This window comes from Panthera tigris, chromosome B4, assembly GCF_018350195.1.
Source record: "Panthera tigris isolate Pti1 chromosome B4, P.tigris_Pti1_mat1.1, whole genome shotgun sequence".
NCBI classification, from domain to species: domain Eukaryota; kingdom Metazoa; phylum Chordata; class Mammalia; order Carnivora; family Felidae; genus Panthera; species Panthera tigris.
Window position 1 is genome coordinate 133,393,285 of NC_056666.1, and position 13,062 is coordinate 133,406,346.

Here is a 13,062-nt window from a genome sequence, read left to right on the forward strand (position 1 = left end):
GGCCTCCGAGGAATAGGCCATTCCTAAAAAAGCCACGAAGTTATCCTGTTCTCAGGGCTCTGTTGCCAGTACTGGCTCCGCGGCCTATCAGCAGAGGGAGCCTGGGCAGTTCCCAACCTCGGGGAGCCTACTTCCAGTGGAAAAGAACCCTTGGAAGCGGGGACTCCACATCCTGGGTTGATGGGACAGGTGGTCAAAAGGGGCGTGTGGCACGTGGGCCCTCCTAAGGGGTCAGGTCAGGAGGACCAACGGTCTCTTGAAGCCAACAGGGGCTGGGTTGCTCCCACGTTCTCCATCCTAAGAGGGGCCCCCAAATAAAACAAGCCAGGAGGAAGCAGAAGGCTATTATATATCATGCTTTTAATACAAACTTAAAAAAATCTGGAACAATATAAACTGTACAGATTTGATCAATCTTTTTGTTTTGTTTTTAAACTAAATCTCTAAACACACCAATGTCCCATTCCAAAATATTGCACAACATTCTGAATACAAAACGCTTGATTGTATTCCTCCTTCACTAAAGAAAACAAGTTCATTACCCTGCTCCCCCAAGCTCCTCTCCACGTTGCCTCAATGCCCTCCTTCCCATCCCTAGGGGTCAAACTAGAGAATCTATAGCTCACTGCATCGAGAAAAATACATCATTCTGGACTAAGAGTTTACATTCTTTACAAGACGATCCACCTTTTGATTTATTCCTGGGAAAGAGGGACAGAGAGAGGATGGGGAAAGGGGAGAAATAGGTTTAATTCTCCTCTTTTTTTATTTTAAAGTTTGTTTTTCCTGAAAAAATATCGTTTCTCTCCTCTTAAGAAAAAATCTTGAAAAGAAAAAAATTACGTTTTTTACGTTAGAAATATACATATATTATATATACCTCTTACATTTTACAAATGTAGCAAATTATTCAATACAAACGGACACCAAAAATGTAAAAAATAAAAAAAAAAGTTTTCCTACGAAACCAGGTAAATTAGTGCAGAGTTTTGTTTTTGTTTCCTTAAAAAAAATAAAATTGAAGCAAAAATGCCTAGATCTGAGACGAGACAGACTGAACCGGGCCCAAGAGTCCAGCACTGGAGCCATGCTCCTGAACAAACATTTTTCTTCGTATTTCAAAAGACACTAAGGGGTCGGTCTCCCCCTCTCCCTAGATGTGGTGAGAAACAAGCTGACTGGGGGGTGGTAGGTACCTGTGCACGTGAGTGAGGGAAAGGGGGGCTGGAAGAGGGCATAAATAAGGCAGCATCCAACCTTTCCCAGAGAGCAGCGATCTGCCTGGGCCTGTCACTTGCGCGGGAGCTGAGGGCTAGGGAGAGGGTGGCCCGGAGGGGGCTGGCCCCTGAGAAGCATAGGGGACAGAGGATACCGGGCCGAGGAGCCAGGGCATTGCCCCGCTGGGGGAGGTAGAGCTGGTGCCCACTGCAGGGAGGGGAGGCTGGCAGTGTCTGTCTGGGCCGGACCCACTGCCACGGCGGTTGCCCACTTGGGGGGGGGGGTCACTGAGGAGGTGGGGGTGGGGTGGGGTGCCAAGGGCTTTGGTACTTTTTGGTGACGGGGGCCCTGCCGCCACGTGGCCCACCAGCCAAAGCATCACCTCGTGAAAGCTGGTTCACTAGGGTGGGGTGGGAGAAACATCTCCTCTTCTGGCGGAGGCAGGAGCTGGCGCTCTCTTATAATCCACACACACCGCCTGCCGTACTCAAATGCCTGTCCACCCTGGCCTGCCCGGGAAACCACTCCTCACGGCATCAAGGCCAAGCGGGACCGGGTCAGCCAGCAAGAGGGGATGCCAAGAGGTACCAAGAAGTTCTCATGCAGGCAGGGGCAGAAACGTACTAAAATAACATCTACAACCAAAAGACGAATTAGTCTCAATTGAAGGCTCAGGACTGCCCACCGTAGGCACTGACCCAAACTCCCACCCCCCTCCCGGGGGCTCAGGTGAGCGGCTCCCACCCTGGGTGAAGGTCACCAAATAGGAGGATCTGAGTCCAGGGACTTCTCTTAGGCATCAGGGGCTGGTATTCCCTCAGCCCCTCACAGCTAACCCTTTTTTTTCCTCTCTCTTTTTTTTTTTTTTTTTTGGTCAAAAACAAAAGTGCAGATCCCTCCGCAGTCTGGAAACCAGTTCCTTCTGCAGTATTTTCCCCTGGGAGTGTCTTAGGCTCAGCCGCAGTCTCACCCCACCACATGACCCACCCTACAAAAGAACTGACCACCCGCCCGGCCCATTCCCCAACCTCCTACATAAATAAGCACTTGCTGCAACCTGGAATCACGTCGGGGGGATTCACATGGCTTGGAATCCTTTAAAACAGGACAGCAAACCACGCACACGCACGCGTGCGCACACACACCCGCCCCCGCCCCCCCTCGTTACCCACAACCTCAGGCCCCGGGAACAAGGGGCTGCATGAAGAGCCACGTGTGTCAACGGATGGGTCTCCAGGGCCACGATGATAGTCCAAGCCAGGTGGGGATGGCGGCGTGGGAACACAGGACAGAGATGAAAGCAGTTCCACCAGACAGAGTGCTACCTGGAGTCACAGACATCAGCTCTAGTGGGAGGGTGTCAAGTCGCCAGTCAGCAGCTCCCCGTGTCTCAGGCCTGAGAGGCGGGGGGGGGGGGGGGGGGGGGGGTGCCGGGGTCAGACCTATTTGGGTGGCAGGGCCCAAGAAGGCCCTCTGAGGTTGGATGGCTTTGAGTAAAAGGATAGCTGGCTGATAGAGGCAGTGACACAAGGCAGCCTCTCCCTGCTCTGGGCAGGGTCAGGCCCCAGCTGCGCCTCTTCCGGCTCTTCCTTCCCTGTGAGAGAGGACCCGAGATCCTCAACAGTGTGAGGGAGGGAGGGAGGGAGGGAGGGAGCAGGGAGCAGCAATTCACATCTGGACCATTCTTAGCACAGGAAGCCACTAATTGAAGATGTTATATAGAAAACTACATGTAAAAAAAAAAAAAAAAAAAAAAGAAAGAAAAAAGAAAAAAAAAGAAAAAATATAAAACCCAAACCAATCAAATAAATCAGAGGCAGGCAGGAAAGCAGCAGGGGGTTGAGTTAAACAGATTCGGTGCTTCAGGAGCCCCCTCCCACTCCGTGCCTGGACCGGATCTTTTTTCTAGAAGCCAGAGTGCGAAGACTGGAAATCTTTTTGTGTATTTTTCTTTTCCTCTTTTTTTGGCCTTTCTTTTCCTTTCTGTTTTCTGTGGTCTTGGGCGCTCCTGGCCCCGTGGCGGGTGGGCGGTCAGTTGGCCAGCACGACCGGCTGGAAGGGCTGGCTGGGGTACTGCATGGTGCTCAGGTTGTAGCTGAGGCCTTCCACGAAGGGGGTCTTCTCCAGGAAGAGGCTGTTGGCGCCGCCTCCGAATACCTGGGCCACGTCGAAGCCGCTGCTGTTGCACGTGCCGGCCCCACTGCCCCCGCCATCGGCCCCGTCAAAGAAGAGGCTGGGAGAGCCCCCGTTGTACACGAACTCCTTGGCATTGGGGGAGAGCTGGGACTGAGGGGCCGGGTTGGCCGCAATGAAGTTCAGCGAGTGCAGAGACAGAGAGAGGCTCTTGTGCTTCAGCAGGTTGTTGGTGGGAGAGCGGGCCATGCGGGGCTGCTGCTGGGGAGGCTGCTGGCCACTTGCCCCGCCGCCAGCCATGCCCCCGCCATTTGCCGCCGCACCCCCCTTCTTCATCTTGGTGGAGCCAAACTTGGTGGCGGCGAAGGAGGCAGTGGTGAAGGTGATGGGCTGGGCGGAGCGGGGGATGAAAGTGGGGCTGGGTGACTGGCCGAAGGATGGCGATGGGGAGTTGGAAAGGGAGCTGTCCTGGCTGCCGATGGGCACGAAGACCTGGGCATCGGGGTTGAAACTGCTCTTGAACTCCTTGTCCAGCTCTGGTGCGACACAGCCCTCGCTGTCATCCAGGTACAGCACTTTCACTGCCCCCTTCTCCCCGATCTGGTAGGACACCTCAAAAGGGTCGATCCAGACGCTCAGCTCTTCAGGCACATTGGCCCGCACATCCTCCACTGCCAGGCCGCTCCGCTTGGCGGCCAGCTCCACCACAGGGTCCACGATCTCCCCGATGTGAACACAGCGGAAGCCCGAGCCCTTCAGTGGCTTGTCAGGGTACCAGTGGCCTTCATATTTCTTTTTCAAGAGCCGCTCAAGCTCCTCCCCAAACAGGTCTGCTCGGCGCCGGGGCAGCTTATTATACAAGTAGGAGATGATAAAGTTCAGGGCCACTTTGATCTCCAGCTGCATGGTCCTTGCTTTCCTAGGTGGCGAGTCAGCTCACGGCAAGAGTGCAAACCAAGGGCAGTGGCAGGTGACGTAAGATAGGCAGCCTTGGGCTCCAGAGAGCTCTGAGAAATGAGAACAAAGGGCATCATGAGTAGATTATGCAGAAAGCCCAGAGGGTAGGGGGTTCAATGGCAAAAGGCATAAAAGCACCAGCTTCGGGCCACATATACTCGGGGTCCCATTTTCTGCTCCACCAGTGACCAGCTTAATTGTGTGACTGAGAGCGAGCCACTTTTTTTCTCAGCCTTAGTTTCATCAGTAACATAAGGTCATCGTGGAGGTGAAGTTAGCTCAAAGATGTCAACTGTCTTATGCCGAACCTGATAACTAGTAAAGACTTGATAAAACGAGCTACTGTTTTGCAAGTAATTCTAAAGAAATTCTAAAGGAATTCAAGTAATTTTAAAGGAGGGCTGTGGCTTCCACTATTTTGAGAAGCCAGGTACACTATACAACTGCTATTAAAAAAAAAAAAAGGAGCCCCTAATTCAGCTGGAGAAGAGAAGGCTCTTGCTAATGTATCTCTGTAACATCTTGGTGAAGTCGTGCTCCCAAACTGTCACAGGCCAAGATATAAGTGTAAAATCCTTAGTTTTTCTCCTTAAATGGAAAGGGATACAGATCACTGAACAGGAAGCAGCACTGCCAACTTTTCAGTGGGGGCTTGGACTCCAGTCACATCCAATTTGTCATCCTGGGCTCCCTGAGTATGTATGCTCTCTGGCTCACTCTGGGTTTGCAGAACTGATGTAAGAACGCCACAGCGTAACCAAAGGGTGCATTTCCGTGTAGGCCGTCTCCAAGAATGGAGACGAGAACATGATCCCTAGGAAGAAGTCAAGACCTGCATTAACCGGAGGTGTGGACCAACAAGGGAACGCTGACCAGGGGGCTGTCCCAGGGAAGCTGAGGAAATGAGAGGGAAGCAAAGCCCTGCGGACCAAAAAATCCTTAAGAACAGCACTGGTGTGGCCTGAGGGAATCTCTACACTTCTGGCTGGAGTGCAGGTGATGAGGGCAGCAAAGAGAAGAAATTTTCCATCACCCTGCAGTCTCCAGCTGGGGACCCATCATCACTCAGTCTCCTGAGGACTGTCTGACCACCTGTCCTTGGCATCGGATTGGATTTATCAAGTGTTTGGAGATCCCCGGAGAGGAGACAGCCCAAGATAAACACTCAGATTGTTATTTTGGGATTCTCTCACAGCCAGCTCCCACAGAGGTCAAAAAGGTTTATTTCTGAGGTCTGGGCCAGCCTCGTGTCTCAGGAAGATGATCTGTAAAGTCCCGAGAGCCAGTGATCCCAGTCCCACTTTCTCCACAAGGGCAGCTCCAGGGTCATGCCATGAGAAAACTGAAAAGGACCACCTTCGAGGTTCAGCAGGGCCAGAACATGTTTCTAGCCAAGCCTCTGGGTGAGAATGTGCTGCTGAGCTCAGCACAGAGACAAGACTAATCCATGATCCATCAAGGGCATCTCTGCCCTGTGATAGATGTGGGGCTAGATTTTGATTAAAATCCCTTCTGGTGGTGACTGGTGGCTCAGCTGATTAAGTGTCTCACTCTTGATCTCAGCTCAGGTCTTGATATCAGGGTCATGAGTTTGAGCCCCACTTCGGGCTCCATGTGCAGCTTGGAGCCTACTTAAAATAGTAAGTAAATAGGGGCGCCTGCATGGCTCAGTAGAGTGTCCAACTTCGGCTCAGTTCATGATCTCACGGTTCGTGAGTTTGACCCCCGCGTCAGGCTCACTGCTGTCAGTGCGAGCCTGCTTCGGATCCTCTGTCCCCTTCTCTCTCTGGCCCTCCCCCACTCATGCTCTCTCTCAATAATAAACATTTAAAAAAATTAAGAAAGTCTCTCTTAAAAATTTTTTTTAAGTAAATAAATAAATATAAATCCCTTCTGGGTCCAGCATAGAATAATCAGTTGCTAATTCTTCATTTGAGGATCTTAAGTTTTCCGAACACCTGCCCCGACTTACTTCCTTGTAATTCTCAGGACTGGGGCCATGGCTCCTAGGGGTATTGTTAGGACTGGATCCTCAGGCAAAAGCTCTCTGGGGTGAGTATCAGAGAAGCAGCACTGGATCAATCTGGAGCATCACAGAACACTGGCTACGAGTCTATCCCACCCTCATTTCATGTCTGAGCAGAGGGTCACATGCCAAGTCAACAGAGTCCTTCTAGGTTAAAAGAGGAAAAAAAAATGGTAACGGTAGAGGGTTTTCTGTTGATAAGGATTGGGTTCATCACCAGATGCAAGGCTAGCCTCCAGGAATGGAAGTCTATAAGGGCCATAGCAGCCACCAGGGGTGTCCTGCATGGAGGAGATTACAAAGGTGTGAAGAAAGTTGGCACTGGTTCCCAAGAATAGGCCTGGAGTTAAAGACAATGTTTTCAAAGTGTTTTTAAAAGTAAAACAGACTTCAATATGACGTGACTCTTCTCCCAAAGCACCACATGGCCTCTTGGTATACCAGACCAAGGGGCCTCCTACACCTCTCTAGGCCTCCTCAAACTTTACTGCACATGTAACTTCCAAGTTAACTTCCTCTTAAAAGCTCATCTTCACAATGAGACCATTTTGTTTTACTTTTAAAAATATTTTTATTTATGTATTAAGTTTATTTATTTATTTATTTTGAGAGAGAAAGAGAGAGAGAGAGAGAGAGAGAGAGAGCACGAGCAGGGGAGGGGCAGAAAGAGGGGACAGAGAGAGAATCCCTTTGCTGATAGTGCAGAGCCTGACGTGGGGCTTCAACTCATGAACCATGAGATCATGACCTAAGCCAAAATCAAGAGTCGACACAACTGACTGAGCCACCCAGGCGCCCCAAATGGGAGCATGAAAAAAAATTTTTGGGGGGTGCTTGGGTGGCTCAGTCAGTTAACTGTCCAACTTCGGCTCAGGTCATGATCTCACCACTTGTGGGTTCAAGCCCCATGTCGGACTCTGTGCTGACAGCTCGGAGCCTGGAGCCTGCTTCAGATTGTGTGTCTCTCTCTCCTTCTTTCTCTCTGCCCCTCCCCTCCTAGTGGTCTCTCTCTCTCTCTCTCTCTCTCTCAAAAATAAACTAAAAAAAAAAAAAAAAGTGGGGGGGGTGCCTGGGTGGCTCAGTCAGTTAAGCATCCAACTTTAGCTCAGGTCATGATCTCACAGCCTGTGAGTTCGAGCCCCGCGTTGGGCTCTGTGCTGACAGCTCAGAGCCTGGAGCCTGTTTTGGATTCTGTGACTCCTTCTAGCTCTGCCCCTCCGCCTCTCACGCTCTGTCTCTCTCTCAAAAATAAGTAAACATTAAGAAAACCAATTTTATTGTTTATTTATCTTGGGGGGAGAGAGAGACAGCATGAGCATGTGCTGACAGCTCCTGACGTGGGGCTCAAACTCAGGAACCGTGAAATCATGACCTGAGCCGAAGTCAGACGCTTAACCAACTGAGCCACCCAGGTGCCCCAAAATGGGAGCATTTTAAATGCAGGCCAAAGTCATTGGGAAATAAGCCTCCCACCCCAAAATACAATAGAACCACTGTCATCAGCCCTGCCTAGCTAACCATTTTCTGCAGCATAAGCAACTAAAGCTGCACACCAATTTATACCTCCGTGATGCTGCTACACAAATAAGGAAGTACATAATGCCGTCTTTGCCTCTTTAATTGGAGAACAGGCCAGGCCAGATGGCTGTGGGGTGGAACCTTTCAAAAATGCTGGACAACCAGAATGAGATTTTCTGCTCTATCAGCTCAGGCTCTAATTTTGACTTCAAGAAGCTTATGGAACAGAGGATTAAAGCACTGATGCTGTCTTGTCTTTAACTAAAGATAAGAATGACCAATCAGATGAGTTTGTTCATTTTTTTTTTTAAGGCTGTGGGCAAATTCTAGAGCTTATATATAAAATATTCATAAAAATGTGGTAAGATTAGAAAGCTTGGCAATAACTACTCTTCGACACAAGGAACAAGTAGATTTACGAGGCAAGGTAGGACTCGAAGATCTCCTCCAACCCTCACTCATGTGCAAAAGGCCAGAAAGGTGGCAAAAAGTAAAAGTAAAAACAAACCCAAGCAAACACCCCCCCCAATCCAATGCTAAGTATTTAACAATAGCAAAATCTATCTTTTGTTAATATATTAGAAAGTTGAAAACGTGAGAGTAAATTCTGTCCAAATTCAGTTAGAATCTTATTCTCCTTCACTTTTTATTTCCAACAGCAAAATTAATCTCTGGTTCAGATCCCTTGTGCTGACTTGTGTCTTAAAGAGTGCTTAAGGACAAAAATGAGGTAAGAAAGGCGGCTGCTGCAGTCAGTGATGTGGTAATGGTGATTCCAGAAAGAACTTACGACAAATATGCTATGGAGGATTTTTATGAATGAAAGCAGCTACGTTTTAAAGAGGAAAAGGAGGGATAATGGTGACGGAAATCCTCAGGTCCCTAAACCACGAGAACCTATAAAAATATCCAGGCACCTTGGGCACCTGGGTGGCTCAGTCTGTTAAGTGTCCAACTTGGGCTTAGGTCATGATCTCAGGGTTCTTGGGTTAGAGTCTCGAGTTGGGCTCTGCTCTGACAGCTCAGAGCCCGGAGCCTGCTTCAGATTCTGTGTCTCCCTCTCTCTCTCTCTCTCTCTCTCTGCCCCTCCCCGGCTTGCACTCTGTCTCTCAAAAATCAATAAACATTAAAAAAAAAAAAAAAAAAAAAAAAAATCCAGGCACCTCAAGCCCTAACATTGGAATAGTCCTACAACTGAAGCGCTATCAGATTCAAAAGAGTCTGAAAAGAGTCTGGAGAGAGAAGTCAGGGAGGAGGGGCCCTCAGTTTTGACAAGGCCAGCAGGTGCCACAAACCGGATGCCCAGGAGAGCCGGCTCAGTGGGACCGCCCGGCCCCACCCCGCAATGACAGGACCGGCGGGTATGGTTGAAGGGCTTCCAGGACTTGGGCTGACTGACCGCAACACCCCAGCCAGCCCCTCAAACATGGACTGTGCAAGCCCAACTCTTCAGACTAAGAAGGCCCTTTCTGGGGCACTCCATTACTCCGAAGCCAGGAAGATTTCACTGTAACTCCAACGTAGGCCGGCAGAGAAGGCGCGCTCTGTACTCTGGGAATTGTAGTCCTCAGAAACCTCATACTCACGTTGGAGCAAGTGACCTACTTTCTGTGTACACTACACTTCCCTGCGTGCTTTGCGAAGGTTCGGCCAGCTAATCACGCATGCCCGGTAAGGGGAGCTGGCCGAGGTCCCGAGAACCGAGGAAAAGTTTCCGATGCACATGCGCGCTGTGGCGGACGCCCCCCCCCACCCCGCCCACCGCCTAATACATTTTATATAAATTCTACCCATAAGGCCTACTCCTCGTATTGTACCACCCCACTGTATTCGCGTCTTGGCCTCAAGGCTGAATTCTCCCCACCCCTTCCTCTTTTTCTTCACTGCCTCTCATGACTGTTGAATTAAAGATATCCTAGTGAGTTTTTTTCTGGGTGAAGGCGGTGGGTGGGACAGATAAAGGTCACCCCTCCCATCCCCCCTCCCCCCGCCCCCCTCCCCCGCCCCCCGGCGCCTCACCCAACACTGCCACTTAATCTGTATTCCTTGGGCTGGGTGGTCTCCTTCTGGAGTTGCTGTAGGGACAGTGAATTCAAAAAGAAAAAAGAAAAAAAAAGCCTTTTCACTTAATGCCCAGCGGGCTCAGCTCCAGGACCCCCAGAGCCAGGGGAGGCAGGAACTAAACCCAGTTCTCCCGTCCTCTCAGCCAAAGAAATTCCCAGTTAAGCTGCGGGGAGGAGCCGGGCCGACAATCAAAAGGCCCCAAGCCAGCAGGGCCCAAGCCTCACCCCTCTTTTAATCCAACTCAGAGTAACTAGACCCAGCTAGGGAAATGGGAAAAGGTTCCTGGGCAGGAAAGGAAAAACCGTACATCTGACACTTGAACAACATATTCTAATACTTGAAATTGTTTGTGAGTCCCCTCCCATTGCAAGGCCTGCTCTATGACCAGACTTACCAGATCCTCGGCAAAGCTCCCCAACAGTGTTAAACCTCCCTAATCCTCCCTCCCACACAAGCTTCTTTCTCCCACTGCTTAAGAGGGGGATGGGGCAGGCGCCCAAGAAAGCAATAGGAGTGCTTTTCTGCTGGAAAATCAAAGATGAGGGACTCACTCCCAGGGTCGGGTGGACAGGAAGGAGAAAAAGAAAGGTTAAGATACTGAGCAGGCACCCAAGAACCCCTTCGCTGGTCCAACCTGAAGCCTACTTTGTAGGGTTCTAGTTCTTCTGCGGGGTGGGAAAAGCCCTGCCAGCTGCCCCTCCTCCCCCCCCCACCTCTCTGTTCAAGGGCACAGTCCAGCCTCTGGACACGAGGGGAAGGAGCTTAAAAGTAGGGCTCTTCCTCCCAGGTACCTCACCAGGATCAATCAGAATCCACTCACTTGGTATTGCTGTAAAGGTACTTACCCCCTCCCTGCACAGTTTTCCCTTAAAACACTAAAGAGGATAAAGAGCTCAGGCCAAAATGGTGAATTCTGGTTCAGCGGCCAGGAGACAGTCACCGCTGACCGGTCCAAAAGGGGATGTCCACCTTCCACCTCTCGGCTCCACAGGCCCAGAAATAAACCCTATTAATTATGACCACCCCCTTCCCCACACACGGGACAAGAAGCAGAAAAACAAGGCCTGGGTCCCCTTCTTTCCTGATTCATTTAATGGTGGCGGAAGTTATGTTTGGGGGGGGGGAGATCAAGGAAAAATCTACCGCGTCTCTACGATATGAAGAACTGAGGGAGGCGGAGAGGGGAGGAAATGCACCCCACCCAGGAGGGGGCCACACTCCGAACCTAGAGAAGAGAGGAGCACCGGGCGAAACGGGGGAGGGGAGGGTTATATAGGGGAGGTGGAAGGAGAAAGGAAAATGTTGGCCAGTCGTCAGGGTGGGGGCGCGACAGCAACGTGCAGCGTCCAGCAAAGCGAAGAGCGGAGTGGGACCGAGGTGAAGGAAGGCGTCTCGAGGTTCCCCCGCCCGCACGCCCCCCACGCACTCACTCGGGTCTCCGCGGCGGCGGGGCGGTTCAGGGTGGCTTCTCCCTTCCAGGGCAGTCCGGGGCGCGGTACGGTGGTCGTTCTTTCTTCCTTCCCGGGCACCGCCGGGCCGGAGGCTGATGGGTCTTTTTCTTCGTTGAAGGTTGGGAGCAAGTAAGGGAGTTTGGGGCTATGATTCTCAATAATAATTCTTTCAGCTTTTTGGAGGTCAGGCTCGGCCAAGGGGGGACGGAAGGCGGGCGGGCCGGCCGGCGGCGACGGCGCGGGGATGTCGGACCGAAGGGCGGCTCGTGTCGCAGGGCGGAGGACGGTCCGGGCTCTGGCCAGCGGGCGGTCCTGCCCTTCTGGCCCCGCGTCGCCCGAGCCACTCGCTTCTCTCCGGCAACGACCCGCACCTTCCCGCGCCCCGGCCCGAAGTGAGCAAAGTCAATGAAAAGTTTCACCCTTAGCAACCCTGCGCATGGATCCGGCTTCCCCACCCCTGCGTGATGCGTCCCTCCGCCCTGCAGGGGCGGGGCCGGGCGCCGAGCCGGGACTACTTCTCAGCACGCCGGGAGGCCTAACCCCTCACGCAGCGCGGCCCGAAGCCCCGTGTGCCACCCGGGGGTGCTCCGCGACCCCCTTTCGCTCGCCGTCCCGTGGCTGGCCTCTTCTCACTCAGATCCCAGCCCAGACGCCAGCAAAGCTGCCTTTGGCAGGCCTGTAACGCTTCCGCTTCCCCTCCCCATCACAGCGCCGTGCCACAGTTATTTTCTTCATGCCCCAGATCACTTTGAAAGTGTGCTTATTGGGTACAGTGTTTCTCCCCAGGTAGACAGCGAGCTCCGGGAGGGCAGGGGCCTGAACTGGAACCAAGTTGTTCACTTCAGACGTGTTGGATGAATGGATGTCGCGGGGAGGGGTAACTCTCTCCCCCCAACTTCCGTGGCTTGGGCCCTACACCTGCCCAGGCGCTGACGGTCGCCCGACCCGTTACTCCAGGGCACCTTGGCTTGTCCCTCCGGGTCTGGGCGTCTAACCGTCCGACCACCCCCCACGGCTCTCGCACCGTCCCAGTTACTGTCCTTTGACCGGACGGCGCGAGCTTTGGAAACGTTTCGCTCCTACATTCGGGCTGGCTCGAGTCTTCCCAGCGCCTCGGGCCTCGTCGGGGGATGCTAATGTCGAAGGGAGGGCGAAGGGGAAACCGGGGCCAAGGCACACTGAGCAGGAGGCAGGGGAGGCGAGGGAGCCTAGCGCCACGTTAACCTTCCACTTGCCGCCTCTGGCCCCCAATTACCTCGCGACCGGAGAAGGCCAACACCGGCCCCGCGCAGGCGCGCGAGCACGTCCCCGGCCCGCCCCGGGCGGGGCTCGGCCCTTGTGGGTATCCTCCCGTTTGCTTTCTCCCGGCCGGTGACCCTTGTACGGCGCACTAGAGAGCCACATTTCTTCTATTAAGAGCTCCCGCCGGCAGGGCTTGGAGCCTGCCCATGTTAGGGGCGCCGGGGTCCCCAACTCGACGGTCCCTTAGGCTGCAAGACCTAGCTGGGCTTCCTGGCCCTGGATGGGGTGCGCCAGGCCCGCGCGCTCGGGCCCCCGCACTCGGCTACTTTGTGACTGCGGGGCGTGGAGTTGGGGGTAGGGAGGCTGTGCCCAGGTGAGGTCACAGGCGGGCTGGACTGCCAGGTGGCGAGATCCGGGGCCTCTGGAAGCTTGCGCGTTGTCGTCTCCCCAATC

General features: G+C 52.8%; 1 protein-coding gene across 3 annotated transcripts; it reads right to left on the reverse strand.

The window, feature by feature from the left end:
• Positions 1 to 827: 827 nt before the first annotated feature.
• Positions 828 to 12,943, reverse strand: TOB2 (transducer of ERBB2, 2). 3 transcript variants are annotated; one of them, XM_042993380.1, is made up of 2 exons: positions 12,623 to 12,943; positions 828 to 4,358 (listed from the first exon to the last, which is right to left on the reverse strand). In XM_042993380.1, the coding sequence occupies exon 2, from the start codon at positions 4,255 to 4,257 to the stop codon at positions 3,250 to 3,252; it is 1,008 nt and encodes a 335-aa protein (XP_042849314.1). In that variant the 5' UTR covers positions 4,258 to 4,358; positions 12,623 to 12,943; the 3' UTR covers positions 828 to 3,249. The 3 variants fall into 3 exon arrangements, with proteins under 3 accessions (XP_042849314.1, XP_042849313.1, XP_042849315.1); XM_042993379.1 differs by lacking the exon at positions 12,623 to 12,943 and adding an exon at positions 11,347 to 12,602; XM_042993381.1 differs by lacking the exon at positions 12,623 to 12,943 and adding an exon at positions 6,281 to 6,707.
• Between the last annotated feature and the right edge of the window lie 119 nt (positions 12,944 to 13,062).

Bases quoted from the DNA above. Each gene is read 5' to 3' on its own strand.
- TOB2 (XM_042993380.1), bottom strand. From the start codon at position 4,257: ATGCAGCTGGAGATCAAAGTGGCCCTGAACTTTATCATCTCCTACTTG.